We start from the raw sequence: 20,720 nt of genomic DNA, 5'->3' as shown, positions 1-20,720 counted from the left end.
AAAGATTTGCTACTTTGGCCTCTCTCTGTATTATTATAAAATATAATATTATTGAGTAACCCAATTAATTGGATGCATTCTTTAATGTTGTAATGTGTTGATTTGGAGCTGGAGATTCATTCGGTTCAGTTCGATTTAACAAAGAACGAGTGGCTTAAACCTGAGAGATAGCACTCAGGTGACAGTTGTGAGGCAAAACTCCCTTTTATCAGGAAGATACCATGATCAGCTCACGTGAGGGAAACAGTCTGAAGCCAGCCGGGTGGAGACGGAATAAAGAGGGAGGTAGGACAGAAGGGAACGAGAGGAGAGCGGCTGAAGCAAGCTGATGAATTCAAACGTGCAGCATATGCACCGATCAGGCATAACATTATGACCGCCTTCCTAATATTGTGTAGGTCTCCCTTGTGCCTCCAAAATAGTCGTGACTCATCAGAGAGTGGACATGGGCCTTCTGAGAGTGTCCTGTGGTGTCTGGCAACAGATTGTTGTTAGTGGGGGTGTTACATGCCTTTGAGGGGAGGGGCCTCTGTGGATCATCCCACAAATACTTGATCAGTTTGGGATCTCGTGAATTTGGAGACCAGGTCAACACCTTGTGCTGTTCTTCATGTTTTTTTGAGTTGTTAATAAAGCGTTTTTGTGTGTGTGTGCCTGTGTCAGGCTGCATCCTGCTGGGGATGGCTGCTGCCATCAAGGAGTGTCATTGTGATGGGGTGGGGGTGTCTGGTCTGGTCTAGGTGGGTGCTACACGTCGAAGTAACATCCACATGAATGCTAGATCCAAAAGTTTCCCAGCATAACATTGTGTTGTCACAAGATGGTCAACTTTATTTACTTCTCCTGTAAGTGGTCATAATGTTGTGGCTGATCGGTATATACATGATACACTACATGAAGTATATAGGCGATGCATGATCTATAGAAGATTGATAATGGCTATAAATGAGTGATAGACTCAGCATTCAAAATATTAATTATAGAATAAGCTTGGTGTTTATACACTATATGTAGTCAAAGTTCTTGTTTCAGGAATAATGAGGAGCACTAAGGCAGAAAACCATGTCACTGATGACAGTCGTTTATATTGCTAGTGACTAGGCGGCATTATGTCTCCTATTAAGGATGTGAGCACATCAAGTATCATAAGCAGATCGCTATGCATAATTATGCTTGACAGTTAGGTAGGAATGCAATGAACAGTGAGCAGGTTCATGAAACCGGGGACTGCAGATCAGAAATGTGCAGCTTTTAACTGTAGAGTTGTTACATGTTTAGTGTTTTATTGCTTAATATGAAACTAAAGCTTTCACAAAAAGTACAAAGAACAATATTTCCTTCAGGACTGTTGTGCAGAAGTAAAATATCCGTGTGCGTTTGTGTGTGAGTAAATGTAAAGTAAAAGTAAACAGTTTTTTCCCATCAGTCCATCAGTTTTGTGTACTAAAAAGGTTTAGACTGTGTGTTTATCAATGCACTCCAGCCTGTCAGTGCAAAAGTTACCCTTTGGCACCATATAGAGCTTTTCGGTAACCATCACTCAAGGCGTAATTGTTGTATAATTTATATGGCTGACGTAATCGACAAAACATGTCAGGAAGAAACGTGTGTCTGCTGCTGATCGGCCTCAGTGTCTGTATAAAAAAAAAAAAAAAGTACATTTTGATTCAGTCTGTTTACTGTATTCTGCAGGAGTCATCACACTTCTATAAACATTAATTCTAACTCATGTTTAATCTACTGCATTTAGATGGATTATGTTAGTCGTGCCTCCTACTCCAGCCTTTCCACAGCCATCCAGAGGTGTTTGGAAAACCACAGATTGAAACTGATGAAACTAATTATTTTACCATCACCGCGAGACAGACAGCCGATGCGATGCAGCGAAACACTTAGCGGGCTCGAGGCCTTGTTTTGATCACAACAGCAGCTGACAATCTCGTAAAAGCACACGGCGTCTCTTCCTCCCCGAAATATCCAAGTTCAAGGTGCTGGTGTTTCACTGACATGATCTGATCCACCCCAGGAGCCTGGTGAAGTGGAGGAAGGTATTGTCTCTCACTTCCATGTTCCCTTGATGAACTGATGATAACCTCGCAGTCAGAGGTAGGCAGAGTTGTGTTGGAGAATAGATTTCTCCTATCAAGGATGTGACAGAGTTGTTTCAATTCATGGTCCAAAATAGTTTCCATCAAAGGAAACGCATAGTGCCGCTGCTCTTGTCAGTTACGTTGTAGCTCTTAAATAGGTCGGTGTCTTTCCGTTTTATTTCACACATTATAAATAATGTAATTAAGGTTGTTGGTGTGAGTTAACCCTACAGTTCCAGGTCAAAATCTTAAAGTAGATTAATCTTGTATATGTCATATATATATATACAGTATGTTGCATGTGTGCTTAATCCAGAAATATGACTTTATCTGCTCGCTATCTGCTGCTATCTTTATCTGCTTTTTTTTTAACTATCTCTTTACCAAAGCCTCAAGCAGATGCATGAGCTGGGTTCTACTCAAGGTTTTCCATGCTACTGTCGCCTTGGTGCTTGTTCTTGGCGTTTTAGACTCTTTGTTCTGTACAGCATCTTGCATTTTACAGTAGATTTTTTTCTGTCTCTCTACCCAGCCGGCCTCAAGCAGCTGGGTAGTCCACTATGATCTGGGGTCTACTCGAGGTTCCTTCCTGTTAAAGGGGAACATTTCCTTGCCACAGTTGCCTTAGTGCTTGGTGTTGTGGTTTCAGAGTTTTGGTTCTGCGGGGAGTTGAGCCAATTTTATTTATTTATTTATTTTTCGGTCTGCCTACTCACCAGCCTCAAGCAGATGGATCCCCCATATGCCTCAAGCAGCTGGGTGGTCCCATATGAGCTGGGTTTTGCTCAAGTTTTTTTTTTAATGATTGGTCTTGTGGTTTCAGACTCTGTTCAGAGTATTAAGCCAGTTTTAGATTTTTTTTCAGTTTTTCTACTCAGCCGGCCTCAAGCAGCTAGGTTATCCCATACGATCTAGGCTCTGCTCAAGGTCTCTTCTTGTTAAAGGGGAGCTTTTCCATGCCACTGTCGCCTTAATGCTCCGGCCTCTTGGTTTCAGATTCTTGGTTCTACACAATGTCTTGAGACAATTTTTGAATTGTTTTTTTTGTTTTTTTCCTGGCTCTCCACTCAGCCGGCCTTAAGCATCTGGGTTGCCCCTTATTTGTTGGCTCTGCTCAAAGTTTCCTGTTGTTAAAAGGGAGTTATTTCCTTGCCACCTTAGTACTAGTTCTGGGCGTTTCAGGTTCTGAACTTTGTAAAGCATCTAATAATGTCTATGTGACACGTGTTGCTTGGACTACAATAACGACACATAAGGAAGTGTGACAGCCAAGCGCGATGCCTCATTTTTCTCATGGGACCAAAGCACAGCAATGAGGATGAAAGGAAAATAAAATGAGCTTTGTTGGATTGACAGTGGCATGCACTGTCAGGGACCGATTTTATGTTTCTTTCCTTTCTCTTCTCTGTTGATCGTCCAAAAAAGGAAACCTCTTTTATAACAACAGACGTGTTGCCTAATTTCTTTTGCTGCTTTTTGTGTCTCTGGGTACAGCCATTGTCTTCCCACACAGACTTTATCTCACTAATCAATCAAGCCTCCGGAGGCCTTCGCTGGACGTTAAAGTTTGGCCTGTCAAAACACAGTTTAACATACCGTAATCTGGAACACGGCAGACCTGAAATGCTGAACTCTTAATGAACTGAAAAGGCTGCCTTCAAATTGCTGGTTGTAAGCAATGATTCAATTAAAGCTGCGAGAGCTGAGCCCCGAACACAAACCCAGGGAGCCCATCCCAAAGCACATCGATTTTCCCAAAGACCAACGTTCAGCCAGGAACCAGAGGTGGAGATAAGGCAGGCTGAACAGCTAAATCCCTTAACAGTCCCCTGTCACCCTCTAAATCACACCTTTCCCTCCATTCCTCCATTGCAGGTTTTACATGTGACATATATCTTGCTGCAGCTTGGTGGATGTAGAAACGCAGCGAGGGGTGGAATAGTTCGAATGACTGCAGCCAACTCTTTCAGACACGTGTGATCAGATATGTGGCTGGGTCACCGTGTCTCTAAGGCTCACACCACCTTGTTTCAATTTAGGTTTTGAATGACAAACATTGCAATCACTTTATTATTCTGTCTGCCTGCAGAGAGACACGGCAGGACTGGACAATAGACGGGACATTAAAAGTAAATTTAACACCTCGGAACAGACTATTTAAGTGTAATGTTCAACACTGTCTCTCAACTACCAGGCCTTTTGCCCTCTCTACTTTCCTTCATTCTCATCAATCATCCCTCTTCTCTTTCCTTCTTTACCTTCGGTGGACATGGCCTCACATATCTCCAGATGCTCGCCGTGACCGCCCCGCCAGAGCAGACGCTCACCCCCTCCAGCTCCAGATTCCCTTCGTCACCAGAAATTGAACGGTAGGCTCAACATTTACACACAGGCCTCTCTTAATTCATTGTAATGAGCAGCTTTGCGACAGCTTTAGTGCACAGGCGTGCAAGGCATGTCATTTGAACCAGCAGCGCCGTTGTGTGCATTCGGTCGCTATTCTAGTTTGCCCGTCTGGCGGTGGTGGTGGCGTTGGAGAATTATCATGCCATGATTAGTGCCAGATAAGAAAGATGCATGCAAAAAAGAAAAAAAAAAAAAAAAAGTTCTCTGGTTTGAGGACACACATGTTTAGTTTTATTCCCCGAACATGTTTGGGTTCATTCATCAGGATGAGACAGGATGTTTTTTTGGGTTCCAGTGAACCAAATAGCTATCTGAAATATTTACAACCTTTTTACAAAATAAGTTATTACCATAGTCCTTTGCCATTTTCGTTAAAATGTGTATTAAAATGGGGCTGGAGCTTATCCCAGCTGTGACTGGATGAGAGGCGGGGAACACCCTGGACAGGTCGCCAGTCTATCGCAGGGCTAACACAGAGAGACAGACAACCGTTCACACTCGCATCTACGGCCAATTTAGAAAAACAAACATGTCTTTAGACGGTGGGAGGAAGCTGGAGTACCCGGAGAGAACCCACGCAGACGCAGGTAGAACATGCGAACTCCACGCAGAAAGGCCCCAGTCGGCTGATGGATTCGAACCCAGAACCTTCTTGCTGTGATACACCAGTGCTAACCACCAGCTGCAGGCAATTAGCTTAGCATATATACTGCACCAACATGATGGAGGTGTAGGTGGCTGTGTTTAAGTTTTTATTCTTGGCACTCGGAGAACTGATGATCATGGGATATACTGTACATTGTTCTGTCTGTTGTTGTTTTTTTGTTTTTTTTATGGGTTTAAATGGGTTTTTAATATTCAACATAGCAGAAACACGGCACTGGTACTTATATAGTGTCTCTTAGTACTTGAAGAATCTCCTTTTAGCTGCAGTTGGGTCTCCACAGGCATGTATTTACCAGCTGTGTCTGCTGTTATGTGTTTTGGTAAGATATTATACTAATAAGAGGAGTTACAACCAAAATTCTCGACAGAAAAATCCAAACCAGTGAGCTGAAAGGCACTAAAATTCTCTGGCAAGAGGAGGAACTGCAGGCAGGTTATATGATTTAATGCTGATGTAAGTTTTGCACTGATTGCAGCTCGGGTTCCTGCAATGACGCGAAATGAGCGAACACGAAACGACAAGCAAGCACAGCCTCACTCGCCAGCATGGCCTTGCACTACAGTGTGATCAGCAACTGTGTTAAGGGCCAATCCAATCTGTGCAGCACATGGCTGTCCGATGCATGGTCTCTGCTCCCTGATCTCTCCTCATTAGCCTCACACATCCACTCCCCTCCTCCTCCTCCTCCTCCTCCTCCTCCTCCTCACCCCCTCCTCTCCCTCTCTACCTTCCACTCGCAGTGCACACAAGGGGAAGAGCGAACCTTTTGTTTTTCGCGTCCAACCTGCGTCCCCGTTCCAGCCCTCCTCCTTTTCTCTCCTTCTCCTCTCCACTGACTAAATCTCTTTTCCGGCTTGATACTGCTGAAAACCATATGGTGTGTGACATCATCAGGGCAGGAAGCAGGGAGAGGGGGAATGATAGAGCAGGGGAGAGATTGGCTTGCCAGGTCTCTGCGCAGTGATGTCAGCAGAAAAGCACTCTGGGAGGCCCGTTGGGGGGGCGCAAGCTTAGCAGGTTGGAGTTTTATTATTTTATTTATTTATTTTTTTTGTCAGATTTCATTCCCACCTGGATAATCAGAGGATGCATGAAGGAAATTGGTGGGGCAGCAAGCACCTTGAAGGAAATCTTGATGTAATTTGTTAGCATTTGCAGGTCATGGACCGCTGGCCCAGTGAGACACATTCCTGTGCAGGTGCTGTTGCGGCACGAAAAAAAGAATCTCACTCGGAGGGATCTCGCGTAGTTACAAACAAGGCCATCTCTGGACGCTTCAGGGCTCGTCGTGTGTGTGTGTGATGCTAAAAACGTCTGCGGATCATCTGTCTACCTCTTCCTTTCAGTCGCTGGCAGTCCCAATCTGCTCACCAGGCTTTATGTCTGTCAACCTCCCTCCCCTCCTCCTTTTGTTCTCTGGGTGAACTCTCCAGCTTTGTTGTAAGATCCTGGTCTCCATACCATCACTGCCGACCCATCCAGCTCTCTATCAACACACACACTCACACACAGATACGCATAAACACTCGGCGAGGAACTCACACAGTCAGCATCTCTGTCTGTTGCGCACAAACACATATGTACTTGAATACCCTTTCCCCCTCTGATTAATGGTAGAGGTGGGGAGTGTGCCAGGCGAGGAGGAGAGGAGAGGAGAGAGGAGAGGAGAGGAAAGGAGGAGGCTGCTGCTGCTGCAGCTGTGGTTTTGGAGTCGGTCTCGGCACCCCCTTGCTGCCCCCTCTCCATCTCCTCTCTGGCTCCTCCGGGGACCCGGGCCTTGGCCAGGCCCCAGGAACCAGGGAGTCAGGACCAGGCTAAGAGGGAGAAAAAGGGGGGAACAACAGAGGGAAGAAAAGATATCACAAAAGAAAGGGGAAAAACAGAACTGACCTAATGCGAAAGTGTTGTCAGGCAGCACCTACACAAACAGGAGAGAGCATGAGATGTTCCTGAAAGGGTTTTGAAAAACAAAAAAACAGTTGAGGTTGTTTAAGTTTGTTTTACAGATTGATGCAGATGTTTTTTTGGTTTCGCGGTTACTTCGCACCACCTACATGTGGTATAGGTGTGAGCTGCAGTTTTCCTATGTGTGCATTCGAAGTAAACATCCATATACGTGCGCAACCTTTTCACAACGGTCACGGATAAGTGCAATCGGATTAATCTAGCTCTCTGTCACACAATAGAGAAATTACTTTACGAACCCATTTTCCGTCCTTCGCCAGAGTTCAAAGAAGATTCGTTGATGAATTTAACGACAACATCATAATTTTATAATTCAGGAAGCCGCGTACTTGTAGCTGTGATCTTAATTTAAAGTTAAGTTTAATTTAAAGTTGCTCGTGGGACATTTTAATAGCATTAAAACATATTTAAGGGAGTAAACTTTCCAATGCACGGCTGCGTGATGCCAGTTTGTGCATCTGAATGTACCGTGGATATCTAAAGATGCTAGCCAGCAATGCTAGCTATCAATACCTTAAAATGCAATTTGATAATAAACAGGTTAGCTAATCAAATTACTCTAGCGTGTGACCAAATCCTCACTGCAAAAATGTAGTTTTTCCGAGATGAGCTCCTGTGATTTTATTCCAACATGCATTAAAAAAGCAGATCTGTGCAGAGAGACGCTTATTTAGCAATCATGTATCATTAATAAGTACAAAAGTGGGAGGTTTTCTAAGACTGAAGGTGTGATTTTTCATGCTTGTGTCTACCGAAGGCTCATCAGTTTAAATCAGAGATGCCCTTATCGGCTCTAAACGACCAGGCGTCGTGCGTTAACCCCGGGCTTTCACTGGTGTTCTGACTCAACGTATGACTGAATGATTGAACCCAGAAAGTAATCAGTTCACCCCCTGTGCCCTGCCGTCCCGGGTTAGTACATATCTGAGGCCTGTTCTCCTTCTCCTCTCCACTACTCAGTGTTTTATGGGCTGTGTGCTGCGGTGCGGTGACCTCCCTCTCACCCCGGTGCCACCCAGCCGGTGCAGGATTCAGGCGCGCACGGCCCCTGCCAAAACCCCATAGCGCCACATCTGCAATCCATAAACGCCAGCCACTCTCGCTCTCCTACTCCCTCGCCCACATCGCCTCAGACTCTCACACTCCTCCATTTCACTCTTACTCTCTCTCTCCCTCTCTCTCGCTCTCTCTCTCTCTCTTTCCCTTTCTCACCCACTAACTGTTTTATTTTAATTTCCAATTTCGATGCATCCCCCCCTCCTTTCCTTTCTTTTTTTTTTTTTTTTAACATTCCTTTGAGTGCTTCCTCCCACCACTTCTGGTTTTATTCATGCTGAACATCAACTAGCTCTTCCCTTATCTCCCACTCCCTCACTGCCCCTTTTCTCTCCTTCCGTTTCTTTATCCACATCCAACGGAAAAATCTCTCACCCATTATATCTCCAGCGAGAGCCAGCTAAGTGTGGTGGCAGTGAACTTGGAACCACAAGACATTCCTGATCCAAGCAGCACTAAGTCACCAGCACTCCCGTCTTCTGACAGCGGCCTGTGCCAAACACACACTTCACTTATGGGCTGGATTCAGTCTTACCACGTCGCAGTTGGTCCCCAAACGGCCAAATGTTTATCTGTTTCAAATTGATAGTGTCAGGGAAAAATGTAGTGTACGCGTCTAAATTCAGTTCCATTTTTGTATGTGTTACTGTAAGAGCCCTCTCCATCACGGGGTTCCTGAATCCCCCCCCCTCCCCTCCCCTCGCCATGAACTGCCGGGCCAGCGGAGCACACCCCTCCCCTCCGCCTTAACAAGATGTGTTCAACACATCACTGTTACTTAGCCTTTGCTTTAATGCATGTAAGAAAAAAATAAAAAGGAAGAAGAAAGCAAAGTAGGATATAAATTGAGTGTTACTACAAAACTGTCCAGAGCTCCGAGTTTGCCCCCCCATGGGCAATGGAGACATCCGTCTTTCCCTTTCATACTATCTTTCTACTTTAACTTTTTTCCACTGTAATCAAATGAAAATGCACCGAGTGAACTCTCGCTGCCCTTCTTTTCTTGGATCATGTTCTCCTCTCCATCTCGGAGTCTTCACCTTCTGCTTTCCCAGACATACTGGCATGCCTCCGTGGTGCAGTCCCAACAGAGGGCCGTAGATGAATCATGTTGCTGCAGGCATGCAAGAGCTCACTTTTTTTTTTATGATAAATATTTCAATTCATAAATCAGTGTTTTCCTAAGCTAGAGAGCGCGGGGCAGGGAAGGACGCCGGGCTGTAGAGGCTTCAGCTTTGGGTTTCAGAACAACAACAGAGAGGTCATGATCTGATTGTGTGCGTGCGTGTGTTGACTAGAGCTGGAAAGAAGGCCACAGGTCAGGGCAAGACCACCCCGGAGCTGGACAGAGCCGCTGGTAGGAGGCAGAGTATTATCAGTACTTGTATTGTTAGATGCTCGCAGTATTAAGACTCTCCGCTTGTAAAGAACATGCGGGGGACTGTGGCGTAGAGGAGAGTGTGTTTTGGGTAAAATAGTTTCTGAAGCTCTGAAAGTCATTTATTTTGTGCTATTATTATTGCATAGCATATTAAATTCATTTCAAGACTAGTGAGGTCTTTGTAACCTCTTTTTTTTTCTTTTTTTAAGTCGACTGGAGCATGTTTCTGATAACAGAAGACATGAATAAATAAACCTGACAGTTGCTTTTCGTCCAAATCCTAAAGAGTATTTCATTGAGAGATTGCAGACGACTATTTTTCGCTTAAGAGCTCGACTTGGGAGTTCTTATTTTACCATGATTAAAGTCTCTCAAATATCAGAGACTTTATCTATATAATGATTTTGTTCTTACTTTTTAATGCGACTGCGGGCATTTAGCCACGCGTGCGTCACATCAAAGAGCCGCCGGGGTAATGAGCTTGATACATGACTGATGTTAAAATTATTAGTGACTTTGGACGTGGATTTGTTTAACCGTGAAGGCGCTAGACACGCAGCGCTGTTTGTTTAGTTTTTGACCTATTTCTAACCAGGGCGGCTCAGAGTAAGAGGGAAGGGACTTTATCAGAGCTTAGTCATCAGCCCCACCTAGTGGCCAAAACAAGTAGTAGCCCAACCCCATAACAATAAACAGAAGATGAACTGTGGATCAAAATAGTTTTATTTAACACAAATTACACTTTTTGAAAGTGTCATGCAATCACTCTGGTGTTATGTATTACTGCAAATACACGTCCTGTGTCAGTTCCTCTACTAGTCCATGTCCAAGTCGTCCATATCCACAGTGACCTCTCTCTTGACCCAAGGTAAAGACAGGGGCACGTAGGGGTCGTATGTCCAGCGGGGATACACTCTCTTGTACAAATTCATCAACACGGTGTCCTGAGAGCGCATCTGATTATCGAACACACACTTCATGTGACCGTGTGTTCCTTTAAAAAAAAATAAAAATACAGCATTTAGAATTAAAAGACAGACACGCGCAGCTTGAGGATGCAGTTTAATCCTTTCATTTTCTCACCTAAAGCCTCCTTGATGTGGCCTCTCCGACCCCATTTTGTTCGCATCTCCACCGGCTTGAACCACATGATGTCCTCTGTCGCCGGAAGAGAACATTAAAGTCACACATGAATCACACTATGTAATTTTCTCAAGTCCTTGCAAGGAGAAGTATTTAAATGTCCTCTCACCTCTGTTAAAGAACATGTAACGCACGACCGCAGAGCGTCGGTTTATTTTGAACGGGTGTCCGCTCAGTACAATCCTCTTCAGCACGACGCGCTGAGGGTCACAGCTCAGGAGGCTGCCCGTAGCCACCAGGTCCTGGATGCCTAGAGAGACACAGTCGAGACGAACGCGAGCTCAGATACGAGGGTAGAATTAGCTTAAGTGGATAAGTAAATAAAAACGGGATCAAAAGTTTAACAAAAAAAGCAGCCGGACAGCTAATTCAATCTACTTGTGTTTCGAGTACAAAGAGGACTTTTCATCTCACCATCATCTCTTTGTTTGAAGAGCAGGACTCCTGCCGGGGGGAAGGTGATGGGAGCGTACACCGACACCACAGTTGGGGCATCTGGTCTGAGGAAGCGCTCCATCTTATGCTTGTCAGCTGGAGAAGAGAGTTCAGCAATTTGTTTGTTTCACTCTTAAAACATAGGCATAACATTATGACCACCTTCCTAATATTGTGTAGGTCTCCCTTGTGCCTCCAAAACAGTTGTGACTCATCAGAGAATGGACATGGGCCTTCTGAGGGTGTCCTGTGGTGTCTGGTAACAAAATGTTGTTAGTGGGGGCCTTTGGGTCCTATGGGTTGATGGGAGGGGCCTCTGTAGATCATCCAAAAGGATACTTGATCAGTTTGGGATCTAGATCTTTGGGATTTGGAGGCCAGGTCAACACCTTGTGCTGTTCTTCGTGTGTTTTTTTTTTAGTTGTTCCTAAACCGTTTTTGTGTGTGTGTGTCTGTGTCAGGCTGCTGCCATCAAGTGTCATGTATCATTGCTTTAGGGTGGTGGGTGGTACATGTCTAAACAACATATTAATGTAAAGTAATTCTGTACGAGACAAAGTGTGTATCAAGATCAGCTTCAGAGTTATAAGAAAGAACAGGGCAATTTGTAAAATTTGCTTCCATCAGCAAACCCTTTTATCGCAATAGTTCCACTGAAAGGAAGTAATTATGGTGCAAACTTTAATGACTCTAAATGCCGTTGAGTCAGCTCATGGCGTGTATAGTAGGTGTGGTCATTCCCAGCTCTTAGTTCTTGTGCAGCGTGTATTGAGGAAATTATGGAAGTTTTATTTAGAGGAGATTAAAGCTGAAATCATTGATTGTGTATAAAGATGGACAAACCCTACGTGACATTACACATGTGTTTCCTGAAGAACATTTTTGAAGCTCAACGTTGGTGGCACGGGCTGTCGCCATTTCGGCTGTGCCTGACTGAGCCTGACTCAAGTGGCTTACTAAGTGTGGGAAGTTGCCGCTTGTACCTGACGTGTGCTGAGAGAAGATGGGAGAGGCCCTGAATCTGCGGAATCCACAGTGGAAGACGAGCTCCTCTTTAGACTTGATTGGCTCCGTGTTGCTGGGGTGTCTCCGCACCAAGACGTGCATCACCGACATCTGCACACAGAGGAGAAGATAACCTGAAGAGTCAGTAAAAAGTCAGTAAAAATCACACTGTGCAGTCTGTGGGACGCCATATCAATACCTTCTGTTCGTGGGGCAAGAGAGACACCAGCACCAGAGGTTTGCCAGACTGGACGCTCTCCATCACAGAAGAAGGGACGTCAGCGATGTGCAGTGTAACATACCAGCCATCCTGAAGCAAGCGGGGCAGCAGAGTCAGTGAAGACACACATCTAAGATCTTAAAAATGACAGATGAAAGCAGCTGCTCGTGTTTACCATGGCTCCCCCCTCCTCGGCTGCAGCCTCTGCCAGTATGCGGCGGCGGGTGCGTTCAAAGCTCTGGAACTGGAAGATGCGCGAATAGTTCTGAGGCAAGTTCTCCATGGGGTCCCAGGGTGAGGAGCGGAAACTTTTTAGACCCCTGTAGCGCTGGAACCTGGAAGTAGAGGAAAGCAACATGAATAAAGTGTCAAATCATAAACAGCAGTAAAACTTCTTTTATTTTATTTTTCCTTTCCCACAACATTTGCTGTATTTACTGACCTGATTCTAGCTGGAGTCTCCCGCGGTGTGTCCACCTCGTCGGGAAACATTTCATTGGATCGAGCCTCACGGTAACGTTTTAAACCTTCTTCTTCTGCAGCTTCGTCCATGTGCTCATCGTAGCGCTGATCTGCTCCGGTTCGCTCGGAGGAGCACACCTCCTCCTCCTCCTCTTCCTCCTCATCTCCATCTTCCTCTTCTGAACCAGGCTCCTGAGCAGGGAGGATACAGTGCAAAACTGATTTAATACCCAGTAGAACTGAGGCCTGTTGACAGAAGACTGCAACTGTCTCGCCGACAATAAAAGAATCTGGAAATTATAAAGGCGGAGTATGGACATGGGCCTTCTGAGGGTGTCCCGTGGTGTCTGGCAACAGGATGTTGTTAGTGGGGGTTGAGGGGAGGGGCATCTGTGGATCATCCCACAGATGCCCCTCCCCTTGGGATCTAGTGAATTTGGAGGCCAGGTCAACACCTTGTGCTGTTTCTCACGTTTTTTTTTGTGTGTGCCTGTGTCAGGCTGCATCCTGCTGGGGATGGCTGCTGCCATCAAGGAGTGTCATTGCTATGGGGTGGGGGTGCCTGGTCTGGTCTAGGTGGGTGCTACATGTCTAAGTAACATCCACATGAATGAATGCCAGGTCCAAACGTTTCCCAGCAGAACGTTGTCACAAGATGGTCAATGTTATTTACTTCTCCTGTCAGTGGTTTTAATGTTGTGGCTGATCAGTGTATAACTACAAATCTAGAAAATATCAAACTATTTGCATTACAAGGGGTAAGAACCTTTCCCATAGATACTAGTGACCTCTCCTGTTGCAAATCCAGTATGCAAAACTAAATATGCCGAGATGAACAGGTGCCTCTGGTCGTATTCTTTTGCTGTACTCTACACTAATGTTGTTGTACTCCACTGTGGCACAAGCTAACCATTTGTTGCAGCCTCAATATTTGATAAACAAAGACCAGACGCTACATGTTGGGAACACTAGCGGAGGCAAAAAGATTCTAAATATAGAAACTGTAATTGTATAACACAACCCCATAACAATAAACAGTGTTTTGAGAGCGTTGTACGGTGCATAATAGTATTTACATCTGTGTGTGTTTGTCAATGTGATAAGGGGTTGCCAGGATTCAAACTGTGGGAAGTGTTGTTTTGCATACATTTAAATGTACTGCCTCTCCACGTGTGTCTAGTCTCTCTTGATGTCCAACTTCCACAGTCACTGCATTTGTATACGGAAATGAATCATCAAAGAAGACATGATTTACAGTGATCCCTCGACTGGCAAATTACAGGAGAGGCCAGGCGCATGAGCGGAAAGCACTCAGCGTGAGGCTGATTCACGACCTTTCCAACATCCTCGCTGCAATAATAATAATCACTGTCATTTGAAGTACCTTTCCCCTATTGTTACCCCCCCCTTCCAAATACGTATTCCTGTGCGCTGACCTCGACATCAAATGCATGCTAATAACAATTCTAGATTGTAATGAACCCGTTTACATAAGGAGAGTTTCCCCGACTTCTTTTCAAGCGGCGCTGGAAATAAATAAATGCTCGCCCCTCCCTCCGTCCAGACAGGAAGTTCTGTTCACAAGACAGGAAGACAGGAGGCTTCTCTCGGGACCCCCGCTCCAAACACTATTGTTGTGGTGAGCAGCCTGGCACTACACGCCAGAGACAGACACTGAGAAAACAAACAGTGCCTGTCAGCAGCGAGGTGCACTGACGGCGGGTCACGTATGCACAGCTCCAGCCCGGAAACCACCGACACATCATAGCTTCTCCACATGATTACTGTCCTCACCGTCCTCTGTGACATTACACCGTCTGACCTCGGCCGCACTGTTTCTATGACAACAGCCCCAAAGGTGTGACCACCCCAATTTTAATAAGCCGAATAAATGCCAAAAAAAACACTTCAAAAGCGTACCTGGGAGTTGATCTCGTCATCATCTCCCTCCATGGCTTCGTCCATCATGTCGTCTTCGTCATCGTCGCTGCTTTCTTCATCCAGCTCGCCATCCCCCTCCTCGTCGTCGTCGTCGTCAACAATCCACGAGGCCTGGTAGTCGGATGTTCCTTTGGGGACCTTCATCACACGTTTGTTCTTCCTGGCCTCTGAACAGCAAACAGAAAGGTTTTATCATTTAAAGTACCGAAGGACGTGGACGGTGTAACCTACGCACGTAGCCTACGCCGGTGCCAGTCATTTATACTTGTGCAGTCTCTGTAAAAACGCCATCATTTTTGTCTACTTCTTGCTTCACTTTCAACAATGGCGGCTGAAACTTCTGCCAACATTTCACCTAAGACGAGTCATACAAGTGTTTATCCAAAACAGTCAATTCGAAACTGAGCAGATGGAAAAGAGCCAGAAATACGCTACGACCCAGCGGACCAATCGCAGCTTTTGCGGTCTGCGTCACTATTACATTTCTGGGGAAGTGCTCGTCAGGCTATGGCGTTAGGGTCTACAAAGGCATTCCGCCAAATTGACGCAGAGGTATTAACCGCACATTAGTCCTCAGAGGTTATAGTATTCAGCATTTGTTTAAAAGAGGTGAAAGAGTTCTTGATTCAACTGCGTTTCATTTTGGAGGCCTGCAAAAAGCAGGGATCTCGTCCCTGCTTTTTGCGGATGACGTGGTCCTCTAAGCTTCATCGAACAACGACCTCCAGCTCTTGCTGCGGCGGTTCGCAGCCGAGTGTGAAGCGGCTGGGATGAAGATCAGCACCTCCAAGTCTGAGGCCATGGTCCTCAGTCGCAAAAGGGTGGATTGCCCACTCTGGGTCGGGGAGGAGGTCCTGCCTCAAGTGGAGGAGTTCTAGTATCTCGGGGTCTTGTTCACAAGTGAGGTTAGGAGGGAGCGGGAGATAGACAGGCGGATCGGAGCCTGCAGTGATGCGGATGCTTAACCGGTCGGTCATGGTGAAGAGAGATCTAAGCTGAAAGGCGAAGCTCTCAATTTACCGGTCGATCTACGTTCCAACCCTCACCTATAGTCATGAACTTTGGTAATGTCCATAAGAACAAGACTGCGAATACAAGCGGCCGAAATGAGTTTCCTTTGCAGGGTGGCCGGGCTCAGCCTTAGAGATAGGGTAAGGAGCTCGGACATACGGGAGGAGCTCAGAGTAGAACCGCTGCTCCTCCACGTCGAGAGGAGTCAGTTGAGGTGGCTAGGGCATCTGGTAAGGATGCCTCTCAGACGTCTCCCGGGAGAGATGTTTCAGGCATGTCCCACCGGAAGGAGGCCGACCCAAGACACGATGGAGGGATTATATCTCTCGTCTGGCCTGGGAACGCCTGGGGGTTCCTCCGGAGGAGCTGGCTGAAGTGGCTGGGGAGAGGGCTGTCAAGACTTCCCTGCTGAAGCTGCTGCCCCCGCGACCCAGACCCAGATAAGCGGGAGAAGACGAAGGCTGTGGTTTGTAGGACTATTGAACTATATTGTGTTGTCTGTTATTTTGACAATCCCATTTTAGTCAGTGCGCTAAATAACAGAACCACAAACACATCCTCCAAAATGATCTCACAGTTGAATTACCACCTTTGAACTGAACATTAGATCAGATTTAGAGCAGGACTGTTATCATAGAATGCATTTGTTTTCACTAGCGTACCTAATGAACTGCCATGGTATTCATGTTATATTTCATTTACCAACTGTGTCATTTCTGTATGCTATCATGTTTCTATACCTTCAGCTTCCAGCAGCTCTGTTTCGGTTGGCCACGTCTGTTCTCCCTCCATTGGGTCCACCTCGGCCTCAGCCTGCAGACTCTCCCTGCAGGACGGGTCCGCTTTCATGAGCACCCGCACTGGAGCGTCATCTGCACTTTCAACCTGTGGAAAACATGGGTGACCGGGTAAATGGGAAATGTTAAGATTAAACCGGCTGCATTTTTTAAAAAATTTTAAGTAGTTTGATGAACAATGTTGTTAACTTCCGGATGCAAACTACCTACCAGCATATCAACATCTCCTTTGCCAGGCTTTGCTGGTCTGGCTGTTGCTAAGTTGAGAGGTAGAGGGTCTGATGGAGCATCAATCTGACTGAGCTGGAAGTCTCCGTGTCCACTGATGTGCACCAGTCGATCAACCTGTAGAGGGCGACCACGGATATACCCAGAGACGCAGAGGGTTCCCAGGCCGGTGGGTCGTTCGGCCGTCCCCTCAGCAGCAGCGTTCGGTGTAAAAGTGACATGCTGAGCTAAAAGATGAGATCGTCTGGAACGGAAACCCAGCTTCCTCTGTCTCTGACTGCCCAGGTGTCTGAGGAGTAGAGTGGCATCTTGTTCCGAGTCCAGAGGGAAGAGACGGGCATCAGGGAAACGGACCTCTGTGATCTTTGACAAAGCTCTTCTGGACTCAACCCTCTTCTTCACATGAAGGTCAGACACACCCTGACACACCAGTGCTACACGGTGTGAATTCAGGAGAGAGAAGTGTTTAGAAAAGATACAACGGTAACGAAATCAATATGAATATTTGTCTGAAAGCTCAAGTTGTATGTTCAGATTTGTACCCACCGTGGCTGGGGAGGCCCTGGGCAAAGAGGCAGGAGAGACAGTAGTCTCCATAGCTGTCCCAGCCTTCAGTAGAGTCGAGAACAAACACAAGGCTGTCTGCAATCTTTGCCACATCCAGCAGGGAGTGTATGTCAGCTGTTGAAGAGGACAATAACTGAAGCTTCAGAATGAGGAAACAAAATGCTCGTGCCTGCATGACCAAGAGTCATTATTTTTACACTGAACATACTAAGAAAATTAGTCTAATTATATATGAATGACATATCCAATATTGGATCAATTTAATTAACAGCAGTCCCATATCAAACAATGCTTACCTGTGCTCTGGCTCAGAAAAGTGAACCTTTGCTTGAAGCGAGGCAGAATCAGCCCAAAGCTGTCGCTGGCGCCGCTGATACACCGCTCTTGATGTACTATGCCCCCCGCCTCTTCTCCGCGCAGCAGTTTGGTAATGGCACCAGCATCCACTCCAGCGTGTAGGGACACCACGGCAACTAAATGAGGAGGGCCGTCTCTGCTGCCGAGACGTCGCTTTTCTGTGAGGACCTAAAAAAAAACACAAGAGACCCAAACTCTGTAGCATCAATCAAGGAATTCAAGAAAGCCTGTTCCTCACATGATATAAAAAAAAATAATTACCATGTCTTTCTTATTTCTGCGCAGCTGGTTGGCTTTGTGCCTTCTGTCCATCTTCCTTTGCTCCTTCCTCTGTTTTTTGGTAAGGGCCGTCACTGACACTCTCCCTGTGAGACCATTCAAAAGGATGGTTACTGCAAAATGTCTGTGAAAGCTCTGAGTCATCCAAGTCATGGTATATCCAACAAAAAAGAAACTCTAACACAGCCTTTAACACAAACAAAACCCTCACTGCTTAGAAAAGAGCTTCTGTTGTGCAGCATCAAGCAACACACTGCTGCAACACGTTAAAGCATGCAAGTAAACACCGGTTTTAACTCAATACTTGGACTGCTGCTTCATCCTTAAGGTAAAAATGTACATTTCCTAAACTGTCAATAACTCCGTGAACAGTCAGCGGACAGCGGTTAGAGTATCTGAATGAATTATTTCTACAATATCTGTGCTGCTTGAAAACATATGCTGGGTGGAAAACGTATGAAAAACACATGTGGGCCGTGGTGCAGTTGAGTAGAGCTTGGCCTGCTGACTTTACTTTGTGGAGCTTATGATGGTCATATGTTTTCAATATAGGGGCTGATCAGTGACTTGTTTTTATGGCCAGCCCTTGTTTTGGCATTGCTCTAATCAGAGTACAGTGTGTGTAGACACAAAAAGAGCCCCTTATTCTACGTTTATATGAAATATTGATCTTGAATATGTTACTAGACATACACATAATGAGAAGGAGATCTGTAGATCGAGATATCACAATGAACCAACGGTTTGTCCAACAGGTAACGATGACAGGACATAAACAAATGTCTCGACACACGTCTCTTTACTGGAAGCTAGATGTTTTCATTGCTGTATAACAGGGGTGTCAAACTCATTTTAGTTCAGGGGCCACATACAGCCCAGTTTGATGTCAAGGGGGCCGGACCAATAACACGACAGTATATTTACTTATAAATAACGAAAACTCCAAATGTTTCCCTTTGTTTTAGTGCAAAGACGTTTCTTACGAAAAAGAAATGCAATTTCTCAGTGTTGTGTTATGTCCACAACTCTTACTAAATCTGTGTGAACCCTAGGAATAGCAGTTACTTTTATTGGAAAAATTGCAGTTAATGTCTTCAATGTAGTTTTTGCAATTTGCAAATTTATCCCGCGGGCCAGATTAGACCCTCTGGCGGGCCGGTTTTGGCCCCGGGACCGTATGTTTGACACGTATGCTGTATAATGTCCACTTTTTCAGCTGTTCATTTCTAACAGTCTCACTTCATTGCTATCTTTGACATGGCTTCTATTTCCAATGTGTGACTCAAAAAAAATTTACAGAAATCTCCCTTTTTTATGCTATAACTTGGGAATATCTTCAATATATAACAATATATAATGGATGTATTATGATAGAACCACATAAGACGGTGGTGGTAGACTTAACGATATTGTTACTGCACAGTTTGTATTTATATAGTGCGCAATTTTAATGAAAAATGTACTTGTCACTTTATAAACTCTTGTATATAAAGTGACAAGGTTTAAAAACTTCAATAACGAGTTTGGAATTTGCCATTTCTCTCCTGAGGTATCTGGAACATCTGATTGGTTCCCGGAGCTTTAAAAGGCGACTTGAGAAAGACGCACACTCTGCAGGGCACTGCACACGATCCGACCAAGTCACAAATAAACGTTTTGAGATACTTGATTTACACGTATCACACTTTCTATTATACGATTCCATCCCTGATGCCTTCACGAGAAAACTCAACACGTGTATATGCAGAGGCCACGGGCTCCAGCTAACATCTAACGCCGGCTGTACCGCTTCGTATTTAAACGCCGCTTTACCTTTGTTTTCTCTTTCAATTTCTCCTTTCGTCCGGTGCTTGCCATGTTTGTGTCCTTTATTTTTCTGTTTATATGTGCCGGCTCTGTGGCCCTGTTGTTTTTCCCCGTTCGCAACCATGATTTTCACCATGTGGGGTGAAAAGTCAGGCTAATCTACTTCCGCACTTGCGCCGGCGTCATCATGACACAGGCGTTTCGTCAGAACTTCCGGGAACGGGTTTCTTCTAAATAAAAGCTTCGGAAATGAATATAAAACGCATTCAATTATTTTTTTTTTTTTATTGTCATTCCAAAAAACATGAGGTACATGAAAGAAAACGGAACTAAGTAAAAATTAAGTATAAAAATTAGAGGAATACATTATCTTTCTTAACGTATCTAACAGATGCTTAAGAAAATACACCTAGAATAGAATAAAATAGACTTTATTGCCATTTGCACAAGTACAGTAAAGTACAGGTATATTGGAACTCTTTTGCGAAGTTCCCTGAAAACATAAAAAGATACACCTACAGCCAAAAGTCTGTGTCAATACAAAAAAAATATAGTTTTCTTTCAATACAATGTGAATTAACATGAACACAAATAACACATTATATGATGTGTAACCTTTGTATGATTAGATAGATAGACTGATAAATGGATAGATATATATTTTATCTATCAGTAGCATCATTACACAGACACGGGAGGAATTATATACAAACAATTCACAAAGATTATACCCACATCTACTCAAACCCACCTCAGAAACGATGAATCAGTTCTGTATTTCAACATCTTATGAGATTTAATCTTCTTTCTGATGAGCTGCTAATGAATCATCCTATTTTCCCGCCATCCACGTCTAAAGTCTGGACTTCAAAGCCTTGTCTTTACAAGAGACACTCCCTCCATT

At 44.9% G+C, this 20,720-nt stretch overlaps 1 protein-coding gene across 1 annotated transcript; it reads right to left on the bottom strand.

Moving 5' to 3' along the window:
- Positions 1 to 10,267: 10,267 nt before the first annotated feature.
- On the bottom strand, positions 10,268 to 19,976 carry tsr1 (TSR1 ribosome maturation factor). Its single transcript, XM_084559186.1, has 15 exons — positions 19,823 to 19,976; positions 17,993 to 18,096; positions 17,671 to 17,899; positions 17,354 to 17,488; positions 16,790 to 17,241; positions 16,523 to 16,667; positions 14,751 to 14,938; positions 12,811 to 13,022; positions 12,544 to 12,703; positions 12,348 to 12,458; positions 12,127 to 12,259; positions 11,123 to 11,239; positions 10,818 to 10,958; positions 10,649 to 10,723; positions 10,268 to 10,559 (listed from the first exon to the last, which is right to left on the bottom strand). Exons 1-15 carry the CDS (start codon positions 19,950 to 19,952, stop codon positions 10,381 to 10,383), a joined length of 2,511 nt encoding a protein of 836 aa, XP_084415312.1. The 5' UTR covers positions 19,953 to 19,976; the 3' UTR covers positions 10,268 to 10,380.
- Between the last annotated feature and the right edge of the window lie 744 nt (positions 19,977 to 20,720).

This window comes from Chelon labrosus, assembly GCF_963514085.1.
Source record: "Chelon labrosus genome assembly, chromosome: 13".
Classification (NCBI taxonomy): Eukaryota; Metazoa; Chordata; class Actinopteri; order Mugiliformes; family Mugilidae; genus Chelon; species Chelon labrosus.
The sequence above is the reverse complement of the archived record's forward strand: the minus strand, read 5'-3'. Positions and strand labels throughout refer to the sequence as shown.